Source organism: Scleropages formosus, chromosome 11, assembly GCF_900964775.1.
Source record: "Scleropages formosus chromosome 11, fSclFor1.1, whole genome shotgun sequence".
Lineage (NCBI taxonomy): Eukaryota > Metazoa > Chordata > Actinopteri > Osteoglossiformes > Osteoglossidae > Scleropages > Scleropages formosus.
The window spans coordinates 22,665,378-22,688,866 of NC_041816.1; the positions used below are offsets into that span (position 1 = coordinate 22,665,378).

General features: G+C 40.1%; 1 protein-coding gene across 3 annotated transcripts; it reads right to left on the minus strand.

The window, feature by feature from the left end:
• Positions 1 to 1,249: 1,249 nt before the first annotated feature.
• tcf25 (TCF25 ribosome quality control complex subunit) lies at positions 1,250 to 19,213 on the minus strand. 3 transcript variants are annotated; one of them, XM_018763130.2, is made up of 18 exons: positions 18,919 to 19,213; positions 18,426 to 18,578; positions 18,112 to 18,186; positions 17,732 to 17,856; positions 16,946 to 17,011; positions 16,707 to 16,789; positions 15,572 to 15,702; positions 15,330 to 15,429; positions 13,250 to 13,343; positions 12,403 to 12,495; positions 12,086 to 12,191; positions 11,606 to 11,765; positions 9,580 to 9,667; positions 9,176 to 9,334; positions 8,616 to 8,706; positions 7,002 to 7,081; positions 4,084 to 4,159; positions 1,250 to 1,545 (listed from the first exon to the last, which is right to left on the minus strand). In XM_018763130.2, the coding sequence occupies exons 1-18, from the start codon at positions 19,126 to 19,128 to the stop codon at positions 1,378 to 1,380; spliced, it is 2,058 nt and encodes a 685-aa protein (XP_018618646.2). In that variant the 5' UTR covers positions 19,129 to 19,213; the 3' UTR covers positions 1,250 to 1,377. The 3 variants fall into 3 exon arrangements, with proteins under 3 accessions (XP_018618646.2, XP_018618645.2, XP_018618647.2); XM_018763129.2 differs by having other exon boundaries at positions 17,732 to 17,859; XM_018763131.2 differs by lacking the exon at positions 4,084 to 4,159 and having other exon boundaries at positions 1,372 to 1,545; positions 17,732 to 17,859.
• Positions 19,214 to 23,489: the final 4,276 nt, after the last annotated feature.

Sequence of the window (23,489 nt, forward strand, 5' to 3'; positions counted from 1 at the left end):
GGGCAATTTAGAGCAACCAATTCACATGAAACATGTTAGCATGAGAAGAACATTCAAACTCCACACAGACTGAGCCAGACTTCAGACCCACATCCAAATGCACAGTCCCTGCAATTGGTGAATGATATTTAATAAAACCTCTCAGCTTGATGATTGGATTCATGCCACTCAAATTCAGTCCACATAAATGCAAAGAAATGTCTTGGAAGACAAAGCAGATGTAGTCAATGAAATTCCTTGTAAATTTGAATTCTCGTTAACTGGAATAGCCGTATCGTAGGGATAACTGTACAAAGCATAAAACTGTTTTGGGTGAAAGTGTTACAATAGCTGTTTTAACCTGTTACGATGCATAAGATGATCCAAATGGAGGCCCACGTAAATTTACAATTGCAGCAGCAAGTCTACGAGACAACAGTGGAAATCACAAGGTTAAATGAACCACATAAGGTTCCATTTCAGTAAAATCTCACCAAAGACAAAATATTAAAACAGAAAACACTGGAAGATTTCATATCGTACCACCATTCAGACATTCATTAAGCATGTCAATAAAGTTAAACTCAGATCAACATATTTATTATCATATAGTTTCATTTCGGGATTACCTGTCGCTGACGTTAAACAAAAAAGGTAAACATGAAAACTTTACGATTAAAGCATGTTAAGTAAATTAATCATGTTTTTACACATTTAACTAATTACAAAGTACCCAACACAACTTAAAATGTCAGGTAACGGAGGAAAAAAGCCCTACTGCATGATACATTATAATGAATTAATAAAACTATATAATTATATGTTAAAACATTTCTATTTATAGCCTTTGTATTCCCTTCATCAATACATATTCCCAAAATCTTGGATCCCAGTAATTAAACTTGAGATTAAACAACTGTGAATTATGTTTTTGAATTTAAACGTTCATTTATCCAAGATACGACCACTTTGTTGATGATACAGAATCATCAATAACGTGTTCTTACATAGCAGACCCTTCCTCCTTGCAACACAAAGCATTTTAATTTTCACACCTGATTCTCATTCTGGAGGCACTAGAGAACACAACGTGAATTCTGAGCACTAAATTTTTCGTCTTGAGCTCTGTTCTATTCCAGTGTATTTTTTTAAACAATCTGGCAGGACACTAACACTCTGTGCGTACAGAGAGCACTAAAAAAAACAAAAAGAACATGGAACGCAGAATATGCAAAGGAGAAGTGTGTTTAATGAGGACGAGTTATCAGGAAGTGCTGAAGTGTGGATCCATTTTTCTTGAAAGATCAAGATTAAGGGAACTGGGAACATTACAGTTACACATGTGTTGTTTGTGGTCCTTGCAGGAGACTTTCCCCATGCACCCCTCAGTCTGACATCTCAGTCCCACTCCTCCTCATCACGCTCTGGCTCGTCCTCTCGGGGGGCCTCCAGGACCTGGATGTTGGCCAGCATATCCCTCATAGCTGCCATGAGCCGGTTAACCTCTTGGTTGAGCTCACGGCCTGCCCGGGCCACCTCCTGGTCATCGTTGGGCCTTGCACCCCCCTGTGGGAAACACCCATCACAGCAGAATGCATGACAAGGAATGGCACACCCACTTCAGTCTGGCCCATAACCCCTTAATAGTGGAAGTGTGTGTACATTCAAGACTCTTAAGGACTCTTCTCTCTATAAAAAGGAAAGTCTTTGAATCATTTTAGTTAGCAGGTAAGATTTTGGAAGGGGTTTGCATGTAGTGCTTGAAACAGAAAAGCCCCATGATTAAATCCCATAAGAGGGACACTGCTCACACAACCTTTACAAATGCACTGAATCAATTCCTCAGGTTAAAAAAAAAAAAAAAAAAATGCAAGTAATTTCATGGCTTTATAAAAAAAAAAAAAATTCAGACAAACAATTCTGTTTTTCAGGATGCTTTTTAAATAAATGACATAAAGCAAATAATGATCTGTTCATATGCTGCAAACATAAAAAAAAGACAAAGAACCAAAGAAGTGTCAATAAATGAAAATATAAATATATGAGGTATAATTTCAAGGCATGGAGCCTCTATTTTTCAAAATATTTCCAGCACTGCTTAATTGTTTAAAATTGTAACACTAACTGTGACCCATAAATACAACATATATATTTTTAAACATAAAAATTTCTCAAGTTAGGCCAGTATGGACACACATCCATCCATCCAATTTCAATGTCCACTTGTCCTAGAAGCACTGGGAGCAAGGCAGAGGGGAAGTACACCCTGGATGGGATACCAGTCCATTGCAGGATGGCCACACACACACACACACACACACACCCATTCCCACACTATAGGCAATTGGGTGTCACCAATTTACCTGAACTGCTTGTCCTTGGACTGTGGGAGGAAATCTGAGCACCCAGAGGAAACCCACACAAACATGGGGAGAACATGCAAACTCAGAATAAGCCCACATTCTCTTGCACCACCTAGGTGCTGTGAGACAGCAGCATTACTCGCTGCACCACTGTGCTGCCCTGAACATAGCATAAACCAGCAAAATTAACAACTTCTCAAACAAATCTTTACGCAAGCTATTATGGCCTAAAATGATAATCGAAATTCTCTTGACAATAATTCAGTCTAATTCAAAACAGCTTAGTTTGTCAGAACTAAGCATTAACTGATCTGAATAATTTGCATTTAATCAATTAATTTTCTATATAGTATGCCTTTGGGCATGTGCACGTACACTCAAAGACATTTAAAGAGTTTAAAGACAGTATCATCGTAAACCCAGAGAACAAGAATGGTTAAACAATTTGACCAAATTCGTGTTTCCAAAAAAAAAAAAAAAAAAAAAAAAAAAATCTGTACAAATTACACTTACTGATTTATTTAATTGTCAGCTACTCCTCTTTTCCTTAGTTATGATTCTAACTTGTAGGTGGAAGGAAATGGTTACTAACTGGCTGAGAGGAAATGAGGTATATTAAAAAACACTCACTGTTCACTTGTTGACAACATGTAATGCATTTTCGGCAGCTCATCCCTTTCACCTCACCCCTCCAAAAGAGACATTGATGTTTCACACTAAAAATAAAAGTACTAATTATAGACTCTCTTCAGAGTGTCAATGAAAAGAATAACTGTTAAAGTTTGAAGCCGTAACAGACCTTGCTATGTAACAAGGTCTAATGGAGAAAATGTGCTCATTGAACAGCCTGTAACCGCCCCAGACATGGGGCAACTGTTTTAGACTCCTGTGCTAGTGAACAGGACCTTTAGACAAAGATGATGACAGTGTGTCTTCCAGAAAATGTATATCCCTAAGGTGGTCTAGATCCAACAAATGGCTCTGTCCTCTTTGTGTGATAACATTCCTTTACATTCCATTTGCTAGACATATACCAGCAGTACTAGGCTGGCTTCACGTCTCACAAACACAACTAGGACCGCAAGTTTGTCTGTAATTTGATTTGTTCATATAGATCCAGTGTTACTTCTACCTCTAAGTCACAGTCAATACGTATGAGCTGATGCGATAATCATACAGATGTCCCTTGATTTATTTTTTGGTCAGGTTCTGCAAAAATGTCATATACCCATAATAAAATAAATCCCTCATGGACTCATTCATAAAATGTGCAATGTGTTTTGTCTTGTTACTGATCGCCAACATTCAAAAACACCAGATACGAGTTGTAAACACTGTGAAAGTGAGTTGACATAGTGGCCCCACACTGTTTCGTTGTGTTTTACTATAAGCTGGACACATAAATATAGGTCGTTTTTGTGTCACAACACAGGAATTTTAGAAAATAGATAAGGGAATAAAATACAAAAATAACAAACTTGAAAATATTTTTCTCTTCAAAAATTTGTAACTCAGCCCTTTGTAACACAAGGGGCAAGTGTAATCACAAAGCCACAACCTTTGAGAGAGTGTAATACACAACTCACAGTTTGGTACCCCCTGGAACAGTTGACTGACCTCCTAGTCAACGACACAAGGATTGGAACCTGCCCTGTGAACTCACTGAGTAGACAGTGTTTTTTAATTCCCTTAATCTCAAAATGTGGACAAGAAATATTAGTTTAAGTAGAAGAGCACTCACCTGCAGGTTAAAATTTGGCAACAGAGAGCGGAAGAACAGAGAGAAGGAACTCTCATTAGAGGCTCCTGCATTTGACCTAGACAGAGGGAAGGATATAACACACATTTATTCACCTTCTTTCTGGGTAAAGGCAGGTGAGCAATATGCATAACGTGGCACACTGTGAATTCTAAGGTGACACTGTTCAGAGAACCTTGTTACTTGTTATTTTAGTGCAGCTGTGTCTCCTGGTAGAACAGCTGACGGACCGAGAGAAGATATGAGACAGCTTGTCTCTCAGTTTCGACAGCATGAGCTCAGCAGTCTGTACAATAATCTGGTTAGTGTGTGGTCAGGCCTTGACATGGATTCAGGGGGAGGGAGGGGAAAAGAGAGAGAGAGGAAAAAAAAGGAAAGTTCTTATAGATGTAGATGTCAGAGGGGTTGTGCCACACCAGGACATTTTCCTGCGGCTTCAGCTGTCATCACAGTCGGACCCTTTTTGGCTCCTTATCTGTGTTCCAGGCCCCACACCCCCATGATGTTCAATGGCCTCCACTTTGTGTTTGTGTAATAGCTATCACAAGACTGGAGAATGCCTCCTCACCCCAGAGCAGGGCCAATCCTGTCACACACAACTTATTTTGCTGAACCAAATGGAACAGATACACTGTACCAAATAAGGAAAGCAACATCTCAACAAGAGCAGGTTGCAGGGAGCCAGCTGGACCACTCAAATCCCAGTCCCAACTGACTTGCACCCAAACTGTCAAGCCCTCCCTCTATACATATAAACAAAAGTTCCCATTTGGCATGAGGAATTCAATGCCAAAGTGAAAACTAAATGACTATGCTTTTAATCGACCCTACAAAGTACAGGATGCCCATCATAAAAAAGGAAGAATGACCACATTGAAAAACTTCCGAATTATCATTTATGTGGTCCAGAGGGGAAGGAAAAAAAAAAAAAAAAAAAATCCTCACACACATTGCTGAAACTGACGTCACACAGAGAGGCTTCCCCACAGGATCGATTCTCTGCGGATCATTAAGGGGCTGGAATTTTAAACAGTTTCACAGGAAACCCGTGATGCTGCATCCAAAGGGAGAGTTTGGGGGTTATGCAATTGACTATGTATCTGTCCTGTGCTGCAAGTCATTGTGCTGGCTGAGATAATTTTGTGCTGAGATAATATTCATCTGGTTTTACAGTGATATTTATTCCTTTAGCAAATTCTTCCCCCCAAAGTGTCTGCATCCAAATCTCTCTTTCTGTTGATGTAATGCACTCATTGTACTTTCCTCTGTGATGTATGTCGTTTTTAGTCCTACGGCCAATTCTCAAAAGAGCTCTAAATGTTGAGATACTCCTCCCTGAGGTAGAAGAAAGCACAACCATTATTTTTTATATCTTTGATCTTCATCATTGATGGACTGACTGGTTGCATAAAAGAAAATTTAAGCAAAAGTAAAAAAAAAAAAAAAATTGCCTTTTTTTGACACCTACCCGTAGGCAGGCTGGAGCAGCCACACTGGCACATTGGCTTGTTTTAAAGGTGGTGCCCAGGAAAAAAACTGATACAAACATCTTTCTAATGCAAAATGCAAAGATAAAAATTGTCCTGTAGGTTGCCAGAGGTGTTTTCTTTGTCTAACAATTAACAGATATGAAAATAAGAAGTCCTGTAGAGCAGCAGCAGCAGATAAAAAATAGATACCCTTAGTTAGTATCTTTCATATAGATGCAACTTGTATGTAGAAGTATTATATTATCTGTTTTCTTTCTTTCTTTAACCAGGTGTTTAAGATGATACTTAATACAAGAGTAATTTGTAACCAATAATTTTTATTCTTTTGTTTTGCCAAAAGATATCTCTTAAGACCCACAGTGCTTATTTCAAACATAAGTATTAAGTAGAAAGATGTTAACAGCAGTTTATTAAGTAATACTGTTATAAACACATGCCACTGTGGCTGCCCCAGTCTGTCGGTGCCAAAAGAGGCTATTTTTTGACTTACTTGTAAATTTTGTTTTACACAACCATCCAATCCACTAATGATAGCCATCAAAGACATAAAAAATAATGGTTGTCCTTTGTTCTACCTCAGGGAGCGGTATGTTAACATTTCTGGTCCTGGCTGCAGGACTCTTTGGAGAAAAGCATCTAATAAATGAGTATATTGTAAACGTAAATGCAAAATGCAAAGTAATGCACAATGATTATTACTTAGTATTTAACAGACACCTTCATCCATTTCACAGCAAGCATCAATGGGAGCTCTCTAAATCTAATTTTTTTTAATTCCATATGTAGCTCTTCAGTGGTCAGCTGCTCCCATCCTGACTATTGTCAGGAATTGAGATTTTTTTTAAAAAAAAAAAAATCACCCAGTGCCTTGTTAATATAAACCAGTTTATAATGACAATGTTGTGTCTTTCACACCAGTTTTCATGGACTGGCAGGTACATTTTTTCCTGCTTTACTGTAATTATATGCTTTAATTTAGCATAATCAAATACACGATGAAGAGAAGCATACACACCCTGTCAATCAGCAAAGCTAGGCTGGCTGCTGCTGCTTTACAGCAATTCTGCTTCATTTCCTCTTCTTGTTTATGTGTTTCGTGTGAAAGGGGGGTACGGTGGCGCAGCAGGTTTGGCCTGTGCCTGCTCTCTGGTGGGTCTGGGGTTCGAGTCCTGCTTGTGGTGGTGCCTTGCAACAGACTGGTGTCCTATCTGGGGTGTGTCCCCACCCCCTCCAGCCTTGCGCTGTGTTAGGCTCTGGCTCGCTGCAACCTCATTTGGGACAAGTGGTTTCAGACTCTTGTGTGTGTGTGTGTGTGTGTGTGTGTGTGTGTGTGTGTGTGTGTGTGTGTGTTTGTGTTTCATTTGAACTGGCCTGCAGCTTGATTAGTCAAGGGGCTGCCAGTAGCTTTACCTGTTAGGCCTGGTGTAGGAGATCACAGAGTCCAATGGAGGCAGAGGGTCAAAGCCCATAACCGGCTGAGTGGTTACTTCCTGAAAGACAAAAGCAACCAGTTAGGGACCAGCTGGCCATATCAGCACATGCATTACCAGCTGTCACTCTCTTATGAAACCAAAATACCGTTTTCCCCACGAACACAGTTGGTGCACAGTTAAAATCAAGGTCAAACGCTAGAACTGTCATAAACCACACTTGTGCACTAACTGCAGGAATGGATTGAATACCCTGTCCAATGATGACCTATGACTGGTACCATTTTAGTTTTACACTTGAAAAATGACAATATATATAGTTGAAACAACCCTTTATGCATTAAAAATCAGCAAGAGTTGCAAAATTAATACAAAAATTTTAAAAATATATTTTGAAATGTCTAAAAATTTCTGTCATGTCATATGAAGCACAATATTCTGTCATGTCATATAAAGCACAATGTACACAACACACTTGAAAGAGACCATTAAATATAAATAACAGAATGTCCATGCATGTATTTATTTTACAATTAATTTCAGAGTATTTTATTTGCCCTCACAAAAAATACTGAGAACTGGAAAGCCTTCCCATCTTAATTTAAAGATAGATATACATTATAATGTATTGTTGCGGCAACGGGGAACTGTAATTCTCCCATGATGCACTGCTGTACTGCAGACATTTGAGGATATGTTTATTGAGTGCGCTAGTTTATCATCATAAGGAATTACTGGTTTGTTTTTGTGTAGCAACCGTTGGCAGAACTGTGTTGTTGCTGTTACCGACCCCTTTGCTGCTTTACATTTTTGAGAGATTTCGGTCTGTGTGCCCGTGCAAACTGCAAAAACTTCTGTGGGGACAAGATACGCTTCAATAAAAAGCATGCTCCCGAAATCCTGTATCATGAGCCCCTTATTGGTAGCACTGGTGCTGACTGCAGCATGAAGCAGGATGCTACAGTAAGTTTTGAGTCTTTATTTGCAAAAATTTATTAAGATCAATGTTTATTCATTGTACACCTGTAATCAACAGACACACAAAGTGTGTTGCCAATGTTATCAGTAGGTCACATACATTCGTTCGCAAACATGGGCATTAACAAATACATAGTTATGAGTGCTGTTCCTAAAGTGAGCGCTAGCAATGGCACAGTTGTTGACCACACACGGCAGTAACCAAGCTATGACTGTAATACACAAACCGCAAAATTCATGATCGTATTAGAGAACTTTTGTTTCAGCATCTGGATCATTTAAACTATTCTTACCAAACTGGAGTAATGTACAAATGTGAAAAAGGTTCTGTTTGGATAGCTTCTCAGAGAAGAACTTTGATGGATGCATTGATGCAAAGACTTATTCCCCTGTTTCCCTTGTGTTTGTGCCAACCACACTATTATTATTTTGTTTTAACTTCTGTGGTCCACAAAAGTAAGAGCGATATGACAATATTTCCTATTTAGTTACACTGCCCAGTGTCCTACACTACAAAGGTAAGTAACCCATGGATCAAACCAGTGGTCTAGATGTGGGTAGCTCAAACACAACCCTTTCTGATCAGAGTTTTTAATCTCCCTCACCCCCTTCTCACCAGAGGCAGTGCAGCAGTGGCCCCCTTGATCTCCGACAAGATGACGTGACGATGTATGTTTCTTGGGGCACTCTGGTACCTTATCTTCCTCCTATTGGACAATGAAAGAAGAAAAGATGAGCCATCACCAGGGATTGTGGACTTTTTTGAACACCCAGTGCCTTGTTAAAATAAGGCAGTATCAACTTTTTGTGAAGGGATTTGGCCAACATGAGTCCTAAAACAGAACATGTAGTGTACAAGACAAATAGACACAACCACATGTAAGAAAATATCATGCTATGTAGAGTGGTGAAAAGGATCTATGCCAGGAAGAAAGAAAGACAGATGTCTGATTAATGTGCTTTTCCCTCAGAATGGCCTGAATAGGAGCAGGGGAGCAACACAGAGCACCCACTATGCACATATCTGTCAGCGCTGCAGTGCCAAGCATCAGATGCTTCCAATTAATTCAAGTTAATCATTTCAAACACAGTCTCTTTCTCCAACAAAGACCCTGACACTAGATGGCTGCTTCAACAGATGGACTGTGTGCTTGGATGGGGGGATGGGAGGTTTACTTGTTTTCATAGTCCTCCACAAGGGGGTCTTTCGAATCCACTCTCCTCAAGACTTCTCGCACATTGCCCTCCAGCCACAACAGGACCCGACCCTCCTTCCACAGGATATGGCAGCGGCCCACATATAGGGACAGCAGTTCATTGAGGGCAGGCGGCTGCCTGCTCAGAGAATAAAGGTATGAAGCGTAACAACAAATGACAGAGGTGTAGGACTGTTTAGCAACTATGTGAATACCTACATATATTAAGAGACTTAAGATTTAAAAACCGTGAAAAGATCAATAATTTAAGAAAGGTACAACAGAAGGAACCTTGGAGACTTAACCCAGCCAACCTTTTCATCAGCTCATTTAATACCACACTGCATGCCACCCTTGTCTGAGAGAGGCTCAAGGACTTCTTACCAGATTTGGCTTTTGGGTCCAAAGAAGGAGTGGGAGGAAACGGCAGAATCTGGCTGCACAGCACACAGGTCAAGGAGGGGCATCAGTACTGTGGGAGGAAACATAAAAGCACAGAGGTACTGCAGTCACCCCAGTAGGGTATTTATGCTGCATAGGCCAAGGATCCCTTCCTTACCATACACTTTCAGCAAATAGAGCCTTGTATGGAACATATGAGCCATGGCTCAATTTCCAAAAGCCGTGGTGTCTATATCTAGGAATGGAGGTGTGAGAACTGCACTGGGATAACATCAGAACTGTTGAAGGAGGATAAATAAGACTAGGGCTGCAAGACAACTCCACTGATTGTTCATCACATGCACCTTTTACTTAAACAAGTGTAATCAGCAGATGGGGGGCGCGCTGGTGCGGCGGGCTTGGCTGGGTCCTGCTCTCTGGTGGGTCTGGGGTTTGAGCCCTGTTTGGGGTGCCTTGCGACAGGCTGGTGTCCCATCCTGGGTGTGCCCCCTCCCCCTCCAGCCCTGCGCCCCGTGTTAGGCTCCGCTTTGCTGGGACCCAGCTTGGGAAAAGCAGTTTCAGACAGTGGTGTGTGTGTGTGTGTGTGCGTGTGTGTGTGTGTGTGTGTGTGTGTGTGTGTGTGTGTGTGTAATCTGTACATTTTCACTCCGTCCTGAAAACCAACTTGGGATGTCACATATCCTGCTGGTGAGTTTTAAGCAAGGCCCAAAACAAGATAGTGTGGAGCTGGCAAGAAGAGCAGAAGAAGCAGAGTCCACACCTCTCCTAACTGCAGCCATTTAGTTGGTGAAGATGTTACTAAATACAGACTGATAAGATGCATCTGCCAAAGGCTGCAAATCATTCTGAAGCATTTTACACTTTACAGGTTGTGTGATGATAAAGTCAAATTTAATAAAAGTTGCCCCAGGTAGTTTCTGTACTTCAAAACTTGCAAAAATTTAAAACTACAAAAATTCATATGAATTTAATGAAAATAACTCAATAATTCAGTTACTTCAGTAACTAATAAAATAGTTGAACTGACAAACAATACCACAGCAAATGAAATTACAGCCAAAATCAAATAATATTTTCCTTAGGCTTCCTTATCAGTGTAAATTCTTCTTCAAAATCATTCCCGAAACGAATGCAGAACTTTCAAGGAATCAAATGACATGGGAAATGCAGATTCAGCCCACCACTTAATTCCACATATTAAACTAATACAGGAGTTGGAGCAAAGAGAAGAATCAATCCTCCTATAGTAAAGGTCTAAAAAGTCTCAGAAAGGCAGACACATGTGTACAAAGTAGCTCTAAGCCTCAACTAGCAGCAACTCATTGTTAGAAAATGTTTGTGACGCTGACTCAGTGACACACAATAATTTATCTTGTCGTTTTTCTTAGTAGCGTTGAATAACTTCCACAAACAGGAACGGACAAGTGGTGCCCCATGATGAACTGGATAAAAACACGTCACAATCAAAAGCTCTGTGGAGAGCTCTCGGACTTGCAGTGCTGTCTGGCCGTTAGCGTGACAAAACCTTCACAAATTCATGTTCGTGAACAGGAAGACAGCTCAGATGATATCTGGCTACACCACCAAAATGGCTGGGAGCATTTCAGGGCCCCCTGTGACCTCTTTTTAGATGCTGGGCAGACTCAATGGCTTAGCTACAGCTCATACCTGTGACATGTCATTTACCCATTGTGAATGCATGTAACAGGCAGAACTTCGTGAGCGGGGAACTGGTTACAGGACCAGACACGAAAAACTGGAGGGGTGAAATTCCCAAATGAGTGTAAGACACAAAGCAGAAATGCCACTGCAAAATAAAGCAAAAAAGCAGCAGAGAAGCCTTAGAATTCCAAATGAATGGGAAAACGCCAGCAAATGACGATCGGAGTACGGGGGGAATCCTGTGTGTTCTCTCCAACAGCAGCAGTGAACTCAATGGAAGAGAAAATCTTGGGAGCTGTAGAGAACCCCTGGGGGATGTGAACAAATGACTGCTGAGTAGGCTCACCGCCAGGGAACATGATGAGGGCATCCTGAAGGAGATCGTCAGCCTTCTGCTTCAAGCGAGCACATTCTTCTGGTGTCAACTCATCCTGTAAACTCTGGTGGTAGTAGGACAGCGCCACAGACAGGGCAAAATTGGGCAGCTGGGACAGGTTACGGTGTCCCTGGAGGGACAAACAGAAAATTCCATGTGGCACTGCATGGGATTAATTATGAAGCATCATTATTCAATTTATTCTAAAACATTTGCACCCTCTATAAACTCATATAAAGTATAAAAACACCACTTGCTCTCTATAAAGTCATATCTTCAGAAATCTAGTGTGACAGCTTTTAAATATATATAAGCATTTAACAGATTTATACATCTGAAACTCTACATTTTAAACATTAGGCAAGGTTTTTATTATAAAATTTCAAAACACAGGATTCAGTGATTTCCTACTGCAATGTAAGTGCAGTCCTTCTAGTTTCTACCACTCACCTCCCACTCTTCGTATAGGCGGATGAGAAAGGTGTACTCTCGTGAACGCAGGGAAAGGAAGTCCACCATCAGCAGCATGCAAAGAGGGTCATTTTCCGGGTCCAGGCTTAGAGACAGACAAGAGAAAGAGGCCGCTTCAGCTAAACAAATAACTCCACTTATATCAAATACTAGCTGAGCATTGATCTTTATTTCATTTGACAGAAATATGTTTTACAGTGGAGGTACAGGCTTAAAAGTTCTTTAATAATAATAAAAAAAAATGCTGTTGACCAGGAAAACCGCACTCTGACTTTGAACCCTCCCCACTCCTGTACCTCAGGATGAGCTTGCAGTACTCCAGTGCGGTCCGTGGACACCCTCTCTTTTCCAGGAACATCATATGTTTGTATAAGGCCAGGTAAAATGCCCTGCAGAAACACAGGAATCCATGAGGATGATCAAGTTTCACATTTGGCTCCAGTCCGCATCCAACTTAACTGCCTTTTACAGCAGGTGTCTCGCCAATTTCCATGCATTTCCTTATAGGCTCTCCTTAATCCCTTTCACATCACTGAAACAGGTCAAACTGACCGCACAGCAACATCCTGACAACCACTCACTGCATCTTTGGGTCTTTAATTACCTCATTACCATCAACATTCCCAATACCTGATATTTCAAAACGGTGAGTAGAGGTGCACATATTTATTATTATTATTATTATTATTATCATCATCATCATTCCTAGCATTATTTATCGTTATTGTTTTGTGCAGCATTATCTATTGTTTTTTTTGTTCATAGCCTGTAGAGAAGCGCTCAAAGAAGAATTTCATGGCACTTGTACACGGTACTTGTACTGATGACAATAAACCTTGAACATGTACAGAATATTTAAATAATACAAACGTGTTGGAATAAATAGCAAAAAACAAATGACTGGCAGTTGGATCAGTTATGCCTGAGAAATTGGTTGGTAAGAAAACAAATGTATACAGTCTATTTTCAAGAGTGTAATGGAACTCAGTCCAGATTCATAAAGAAGCAGGTGCAGTGAGAAGAACAGGATACCTCTTAACGCTGGTATTGGTAGGAAGCGCGGAGAAAAAGAAAAAGATATGAAGTGATGGGAAGTAATTCCATGGAGAGGAAATCTAGTGGTACAAATGACACAGGGCTCACCTGTTCTCCGGGCGCAGGTAGTCCAGTCGGCTGGTTCCTGACGTCAGGCTGAAGACAGGGTGAAATGCACACTCAAAGCTGTACAGAGCCCGCTCTGGAACACAAGATTAATTTTCATCATATTATTCCTTAACCTGTTGTTTACTTTGCTGTATATTTAATATAGCGACTGTGGAAAATTTCAGGGATGTTTTTTTATAAAGATGAGGGTTGATGGAATGAAATTTAAATTGAATCCGATAAGAATCCAGTCATGAATCCTTAGGGGTCACAAACACAACATCTGTGAGGTAAAGTCATATACAGACATGTTGGGAGGAACTGTATCAAAACTTTTTTCCAAACCTAATTTTCATATCATTAGCAACTGTCTAAGTGAATGGCAGAGTGTTTCTGATTGAGACAATAAGTACGAATGTCACTGTGATACAGCACATGACAACAGCCATAAAAATCCAACATCTTTTCCAGTAGATAAAGGGGAAACTCAGAAAATTGTTTATTACGAAAACAAGAATCCTTTACATTTTTGCTCATGGTGGTGGCAGCCATAGATTTAGCAAAAAAGAAGAAAAAAAGATCTTCCCTAGACCTTTCCATGTCTTTTTAAATGATTAATCATATCAACTTCCTGAAAATTGTCCACAAGATCCTGTTATGAGAAGCAATTGTGTTGCAGGGATTAGAGAAAACAATGGCACTTCTAAGGCATGAAAAACAAAATAACTCATCTTGTCTTCATCTTTAATCTTAACTTCTTGACAAGGCATCACGGAAGAACAAAACTATTTCAACGTTCTCCATAATGACGACGAGCCACTGAACAAATGTAACAGTAATGAGAAAGATATTTGCGCACTATTTTAACAATGGTGTAATTCTGGGTTAGCGTGAAAAAGTTATTTAAAAAAAATACACCCGTTTGATTAAAGACAATGTAAACCTATATATCTCACCATAATGATATTTTTAGTAAAAATTGTGATAATATACATTTTAGAGCTTTAAATTAAAACAGCATTAAATTAATGTCAAATATGAAGGGTCATACTCCAAATACTTTGATAGCTTGTTTCAGGTTAAGTAACTGGAAGCACTACAGACGGCATTTATATTTGGATCATGAGACCGACCCTAATGCTCATTTCCGTTAAAGTGAAAAGTGGCAGTAGCTTTTTAAGTTATATGATTGCAATTTTGAATGACTGTATCAACCAAAATGAATTTTCAGTTTTCAGAAACAAACCTTCTTTTACATATAATATATATATTTGTATGTATGTAAAGCAAAAAAATCACTATGTTACAGGGACTTGGCATTTGTTTTCCCATTTCCATTGACTTTTTTGGATCCTACTTCATATTAATCCAGTAAATTCCTGACCAAGATATCAGTGTCCACCAATTAGCTCTCATGATTACACATTTATCCAGTTAAAAGGAAGTATACATACAGAAAACATGTGACTTAAAGATCTGGTATACAAGAGTTCTGGTTAAATTACATCAAATAAGGAATGTGAGAAATGTGTTCATTTACACACAATTCAGTGTTTTCAAGTAAGAATGAGCAACTTTAAATAATTAATTTAACCTTATGATTAGGAATCTTTCAGACTGTAGACAACGAGTTATTATAGAGCCAGAACCCAACCGAAAGGCCAGTGTAAACATAAACAATGGAACCATGCAGTTTTATTTAGATTTTGTGTAGAACTTGGTTTGTCAGCTGACTGCTTTAACTGACTTCTATAAAGACCAAAACATCGAGGCCCCTCAGGATGTACCACAAAAACACAGCTTTGAAGCGGTAGGGAACAGTCACACACAAGGAGTACCACACGGTTTAATTCGACTCATATACTATCCAGGTTCTTGACACTAATGCCAGTCCTTGGCCATGGTAACTTTAATAAAGAGTAAAGAATTTACACTTGAAGAAACATGACAAAGCAGTTATTTAAACACAAATTATTTGCTCATGAAGCCACTTGCAACACAACAAATATTCTGTAGTCACAAAAGCCAGGTTATGCTGTCCTTTCTCCTTTGCAACTGGAACATCAAAACCCTGACTCACCAACCAGGTCCCTGGCCATTTCCTGGTCCTCCTGAATGCGACATACATCTGAGAGCTGCAGCAGAGAGTCTACGTGATATGGGTTGAGCTGGAGAAGAGCCTGAAAATAAGCAGAACGGGGTCACATTATGTTGAACCTGTGGTCAGCACTCCAGGATGATTTACTTGTAGAAGTTTGTAAATCCTTCATGAAGAGCAACAATTATGCTGTCACAATAGCTTTCTCTGCATGTGGAACCCACCACAATGTTGTTGGGGTCCATGGATTCAACAGCATCAAGGAACTTAAACTGGACTTGCTGGTAGTCCCGGTTGTGCACAAAGGTGAAGTACTGCAGACCTTCCCGTGACTCCTGTAGACTCATGGAGATACCTAAAAAAAAGTAAATTGCTACATTACTATAGATGTGATTGTTGTCTGTGGTGAGTGGGGAGAATTCTGACTATGTGTGCATCAAACTTGGCAAATAATACAGACCCGACGATGCAAAAGGTGACAGCCAGAAGATGAGAAGATTGTCATCCATATGATGATCACAGCTCACGCGAAATCAGCTGATGTTTATTAAAGCCACATTCTAAGTTTCATAAACCAAAAGTATGCTCTAAGGGAGAATATGGTCCCTGGTTTTGTTTTCTCCATGACAACCGGGTCAACTTGGCCCTTGGGAGACATCACTGGGATTCCCCTACCAGAGGCTTTTGGAAGATTACACAGTATCAATAACACCTTTGTCACAGCCAGCTTTGTAAAAGGGACAGAAGCCTAGGATTTATGGAGCTGCAACAGTCTGAAACTGTCACATAAATGAGCTCAAAGGGATCAGTAATCTTGGCATCTTTGACTAGCCCTCTGAGACATCTTCCTTTGAGAAAGATCACTGAACTCCAGGATGATAGAGCTTCAGAACCTCCTCACCCCGCTGCAAGCATTTCACAGCCAGAACTTTTCCATATGAAATCTGACTTTAATACATCCAAACACCAACCTAAAACTTTCACAGTACAACTATCCCTGACAAAGGTGACAGAAATTTTACACGTCTTATTTTCATAAGTTAGTAAATTTCTCAGCTGAGCAGTATAAAACTGTGGCATTACACAAGAGTGGGCCAGTTTTTTAAACACATGTATTAAAATCTCTACATAAACATAATAATTTCAAGATGGAAATACACACTCTAACAGATCACCTAAAAGATCACTTCAGGAATAGTTCAACAGTTCGCAAGTTCACATATAGGTGGTGAAATGGAAGACTGAAGCAGTGATCTCTTGAAGCAAACATCCAAAGAAGCCTACCAACAGAGCACTTACATCCCAAACCTCAGAGGCCAGATATTCTGTCTGTGCCTCTGTGGATTAGGGGAGACTCACCTGGTCTGCTGAAGCGAGGCCAGGTGTCTTTGGGGGCCGTCATCCATGTACTGCGATGGAATTGCCTTTGTCTCGTCCTGGCTCTGAGGGCAGGTAGCATAAACAAACAGCGAACATAATGGGAAATGCAGGTTGTACCCATGTTAACAAGGCCTCATCCAGAGAACCTCTGGTTTTACCACAAGAGGAACTCAACCCCAAACATGTTCTGAAAGAAAGTATAGTTTCACTGGTCCTACCTTTGGTCTCCTAATACCGCTCGAGCTCCAAAGTATCTTTTCAGTTCAGTCTCTGGATTAAGATTCCTGATTTTAAGAAATAAATCAAATCAAATCAAATCAAGCTTTATTGTCACATCATCGTCAACATAACATGTAGAGAAGAGTGAAAATCTTTAGTGAAGCTCCAGAAAATGCGGTATTGAGAGTATGTCATAAGTTACGTTAAACACAGTATATATACAAATTGTATTCGCAAAATATACAACAGAACCATAAATAAATAAAAAACATAAACTAAAGAATACAGAGAAATAAAACAGCGGATTTAAAAATGTAAAAAAAAAAAACTGAAAAACATAAGTGTATGCATTACAAGACTCAAGCTCAGACAAATTCGTGACAGTGACAAAAGAACCTGTAATAGTTTTAGAGCCAATCTTGCTTCAGAGTCTTAAATTCACATTCAACTTGTATGAGCACTTTGCTTTAATAACTACATTATATCCTAGAGTATTTCAACCTATGAAATTTACATTCATACGTTTTCAAGTTTTTGTTGTCAAATACAGCTAAATTTACAGCTTATTCTTAACATTTACAATGATATGCATATCGCACTTTTCTTCTGAGCAATTTAGTTACTTAAGTTCTCAACTGATGAAATGCCTTAATAACATTATTAGAAGAAATGCTGGACCATGTTGAATAGAAACACTCGTGTATGTTCACGTAGCTCTCCATTCTAACATGTAGGTCCGACACTCAATTACTTAGCACTGATCGACAAACCCGAAGAACACTCACCTGTGCTCCACATACAACACTGGCCGGTTGTCTGAAGTTCCACAAGGCCCACTCTGATGGGAGAGGCCATTGGTCTTCTCAATGGTCTCTAGCAAAGCATCAAGATCATCTCCTACTCCTTCTTCCTGCTGAGGAAAAGTGGGTAAGTAACTGTAGCAACTGACATTTGTATAGAACTGACTCATTTAGGTATTAACGGGAAAAACCATGCTCAAGGTTAACACAACATGACCTTTTTGGAACTTGAACCAAAAGCCTTAACTGCTAAGCTACCTTCTGTCCTAATGTTATTCATTATTTTACTTTCAACCACTTCACTTCCACACCTTCTCAAACATTTTCTTTACTTAAGACTGGAAAAAAACACTGTGTTGGTTTACCTGTGGGTCTTCTGCGGTTGCCTTTTTCTTTTTCTTCTTCTTTTTCCTTTTGCTGGTTTTGTCTCCAGAGTTCACCTGGCAAACAAATTAAAATTCTACTAAATGTCAGGAAAATGTAAAAAAAAAAAAATGCTGCACATACTTCATAAAATCTTTAAGTCAAATTATGCTTTTCTTTTTAAAAAAAATAAAACCTGATTATGTAAAACATATATTTTGACAACATCAGAACAGACAGGGAAAGGGGATATACAGCAATATGAGAAAATACAGGTATCAGCCTCCTTCAGTTAGTGAGGGCTGCTTGTTCTCACTTTGTCTATACTGGACTCCACCAGCCTAGGAGCCTTCTCTGTCTGTCCAATGTCACTCTTCTCTTTGTTCTCTTGATCTTCAGGCTCTCCCAGCCTCACTCCAGCCTCCTCATCTGTAGGACATCTCTCCGTCTCATTGTCAGCATCGCAGATCTGAAGAGGAAGCATAGGAATGACCATCAGCTCATCACTTCACCAAAGCCAGCATCTGTGACCAGTAAGCCAGAGAACAGTAACGTCACAATACTTGAGTGGCCATGTCTGAGCACAAATATGAACACAGACGAGATCAAAACAATGACTAGTATGAATTATTCAACATGATCATGACCAACTCTGCTCATTCTTCTTTTACTCAGCTTATCTACTACTAGTAGTTGGGAGAATTCCTCATAGTCTAAAGCCACCCACCCAGACTGGGAGTTTAAATGTATAGTCACCAGTTTTCAAAACTGCATTTTTTACGACTGGCATTACTAGCTAGGTACTTTACCAGTTCATAAATGTTGTTGACATTTTTCTGAGTTTTGTTTTTCTTAGAAGACTTTCGGCTGTTCTTCGCCACCGGCTGTAGAACTCCATCCTGCGCCTCCTCCTCCAGGTCTGCAACTTCTTCGTTGGGGTCAGCAAGTAAGCCTCCGATGTCTATAGCCTCCTGACCCCGCTGTTTCCCTCTTAATCTTCGAAGAGCACGACTTGACATAGTTAGAAGAGACAGCAGCTGACGAGCAACTACGACTGAAGATGACAAGTCCTGCTCCCAAAGAAGTCCGACCGGAACCACAACACTCGATGTGCAATCCGATTGGACGGCTCACAGGAAACGACCTCAAGATTTTATGACGTGCAATACATAATATAGGTTGCATAGAGGGACATACTTCTCTCTGACGCAAAACTGAAGGAAATCGCAAAAACACGGGCATGCAATCTAATTGGACGGTTTAAAAGACAAGAAAACATTTGTAGGGTGTTACGCTGTTCAATAGTTACAATAGTACAACAGTTTTTTGCCGGTACGAAAGTGGGACCGACTTAATTTTATTTTCTTTAAACGAGACATTCTTCTTCTTCTTCTTATTATTATTATTATTATTAATAATATTAATAATAAATAATAATAAATATACATGGTCATTGTTACATACAGTACTACTGGATAGTAGTAGAACAAAACTCTTGGGAAGTGTTTTATTTTTTCTTTTGAAACATTTTACGTTCCCATTGCCATTCGATACACAAGACCTTGTCATCCAGCCGTTTTGTTTCGTAACTGTTCATACAAATGTGATTAGTTTAGCTGTTTTTATCCTGCTCAAAAAACGATTGACAGTTCAGAAGATTATTTTTTTATGTGACGTTGTTTCCTGTGAGCATTTCCAAGTACACCAGTACTGCGGTTCCACTCCGAGTAACTGACATTTTAATTTAAGGAAGACACCCTCTGTGAACTTTCTGGAATTACGACACACACTTCCGCTTCGAAGAGCTTACAAGACTTCCGCTTAGAACGTTATATTACATTTAAATTCACACACACACAGACTTACTCACTCACTCACTCACTCTCCACCGCGCCCCCCATTTAAATTCAATTTATTCAATTCAGTTCAATTTATTTTTATGGAGTGCTCTTCTCACGCAGTGACACAGCACTTTAACACAGGCATAAGGCAAGAAAAACAAATACACCAGATAAAGAAACAAAGACGACAGGTGACTACAGACTTTCGTAATACAATTTTTAGAGAGCTATAAGTGTAAGTACAAAAACTCCCAACTGATAGTCGGGGGGGGTGGGAGGACCTCTCGGGGTCCAAGGGCCAATGGCTGCCCACCCCTCCTGGGCATTCTAGATTAAATAAGAATTTTAAGTTTACAAGTAATAACGGCATTGTTGCTGTATGGTAGCTTGATTTCCCAGTTCAGCAAGGTACGTCTCGTCCATCATGGCAGTTGGTCATTATCTTCAGTCGGCATGGGATGCATCTGTGACTGCCGGCCAGCCTCCTCAGGTCTTACTGTAGGGAGACAATGCTCAACAAGATGAAAAAAACAGAGTTAGTAATATGTTAGTAATTTGTAATTTAAACAAGTCAATTTAATATGCATTGGTATAAAGGTGGTAAAAACACACACAGGCATGTTGGAATTACATTTCGAGGTGGAATGCCTGAGTGAACATGTAAGTCGTTGGTCTGAATTTGAAGACAGAGACAGACAGGGTATTTCTGACAGTAACTGGTAGAGTATTCCACAGTTTAGGTGCTCTATAACTAAAGGTGTGACCTCCTATTGAGGTCTTATTGATCACAGGTACTTTAAAGTAACCTGCATCCAATGAACGAAGATACCGTCCTGGAACATAAGAAACACACACACACACACACTTTCAGAACCACTTGTCCCATACAGGGTTACAGGGAACCAGAGCCTACCTAGTAACACAGGGCATAAGGCCAGAGGGGGAGGGGACACACCCAGGACAGGACAACAGTCCATCACAAGGCACCCCAAGCAGGACTCAAACCCCAGACCCACCAGAGAACAGGACTGTGGTTCAACCCACTGCGCCACCACACCCCCACATCACATAAGAATCAATAATCTCAAAAAGGTAAACTGGAGCAATGCCATGTACTGCCTTAAAGGTCAAAAGAAGGATTTTATAATCAACTCTAAATGCGACCAGCAGCCAATGCAACAATTTAAGTACTGGTGTCATATGGTCATACTTTGGAGTTCTAGTATTAAATTTATAAATGGAACAGTGAAAGTCCTGCTTGGGTGATTGTAAAAGTTATAAATACAATCAGGTAATAAATGCAACACCAATGAGCAATCAATACAACACTGGTACATTTTGTAGAACATGGAGACAATGTATACAGAACACTGTGGGCGGCTGTTGAGTGACCTGTGGGTAAAAACAGTCCATCTGTAATGGTTCTGTACCTCCTGTCAGAGAGGAGGGCGGTGAAAAGTGCCTGTACAGGGTAACTGACTTCATTAATAACACTATTTACTTTTCTGAAACACAGCAGGTCATATGTCTGTACATATCATACATGTAAATATATGGGACAGCTGGTAATGTAGTGCTTAGAGTGGTTGCCTTTAGACCCAAAGGTTGTGAGTTTGATTTTCCCCTCCAGCTGTAGTACCCTTGAGCAAGGTACTCACCGTAAATTGTTCCAGTAAAATTACCCAGCTGTATAAATGGGTAAATAATTGTAAGTACCTTAACATTATAACTTGCTTTGGAGAAAAGCATCAGCTAAAAGAATAACTATATATTTGTGTGTGACTGTGGGAGAATTGTTGCAGTATTAGCATAAGTGGTGCTAGAACTTGCTGTGTACTACTGTGTATTGTGCAGTATTAAAGTTGATCAGTGTCAACCCTTTGGTTATTCTAGAACCACAGATGATGACGGCTGCTACCAAGGACTCATCACCAGGGAGGCTTTCACCCCTGGGATGTACAAGATGCGTTTTGAAACTGGACAGTACTGGGAAAACCAAGGTCAAACCTGCTTCTACCTGTATGTTGAGGTGAGAGGAGAGACTGACTGGTTGTGTGCTGTCTCACTTTAGCCATCAAAATCTCATGTATGCACACAGGGCGCAAGGCCAAAGAAGGGGACACACCCAGGATGGGATACCAGTCTGTCCCAGGGCACCTGAACCAGGGCTTGAACCCCAGACCCACCACACAGCAGGTACTGGCCAAACCCACCACACCACCACTCTCCCTGCTTTGGACAAAAGTATCAGCTAAATGAATAAATCTAAATGTAAATGTATTCCTTGTAGAGGCAGTTCAGTTGCAGTGAGGTTGTGGACCACCTCACCACCCCCTGTGGTGCTTTTGCAGTTCTCAGCCTTCTGTAGTTCTAGCCCATTGTGGTGCAGACAAAAGAGAATCAATACTTGTGTGAATTAAGCACAAATTCCTTTGTCATACACATTGTACTCATTTAGAAATGTTATAAAAAACAGGTCTTGTACTAAAGAAATAAGGAAGCTACAAATGTAAAAAAAACACTTGGCCTTTAGAATGTGTCCTCAAAGGAGCAGCTACACAACCCCGTGATTCATTCAAGGAAGCATAAACTGAAAAGTTGTGAAAGCGCGAGTCGGAGTTCCACATTCAGTGTAATTAATCACACTAATAAAGTGCAAACTGGCTGACACACAGGTGGTGTCTGTGGTACAGGCGGTGCATAGAGCTTGTTTACTCTTCACATAGTCTACATACTGCAAAAATAGCAGAGGTCCAGTTATGTCTCAGAATAAGTTAGGCTTATAAAACCTCCATTTTCCACGTATGTTTAAGTCATCTGTAATCTACAGTGTTTTTGGACTATGTATGATAATTTTCAGATGTTTATGCTCATGTTCTGGAAGGTATGTTTCTGCACACGTTTTCGTCCAATAGCTGTACTAGCAATTCAGGGTGTCTTCCTAAAGGGCGCTACAGCAGAAGGTGGGATCTGATCATGGGATCCCAAAGGGGGTAACTGGTAGCATAGTGGTTAGAGCTACTGCCTTTGAATCCAGAGGTTGCAGGTTTAATTCCCCCACCTCTGGCCATAGTACCCTTGAATAAGGTACTTACCCTAAAATTACTCACTTGCACAAAGGTGTAAATAATTGTAAGTTACTTTAGAGAAAAGTGTCAGCTAAACAAATAAATGTAAAAATTCCAAGCCAGCAGCTCCAACCACTGCACTATCCACTGGGCAATGTCATCCAGTGAGTTATGGTGTGATGTTACAATGAGGTGAAAATAGCCCCTAGTATTCTAAGGCATCATGGGAGTGCACAGTCTGGCTAGTGCAAATTTCCACAGACATTACAACACAGCCAGCAGAGCATACAGTGAGAAGCCATAAAGAGAAATGTCTCATATTTTGTAACTTTGCCACAAATAACACTCATGTGATGAGCTGTAAGAGTAACCCACCTTCTGCAAAACACATTAAATACTGGTGAAGTGAGAGTAATATTTGGTATCTGACATAAATGACAAAGAGAGACTTTTTGGTACATTCTTTACTTC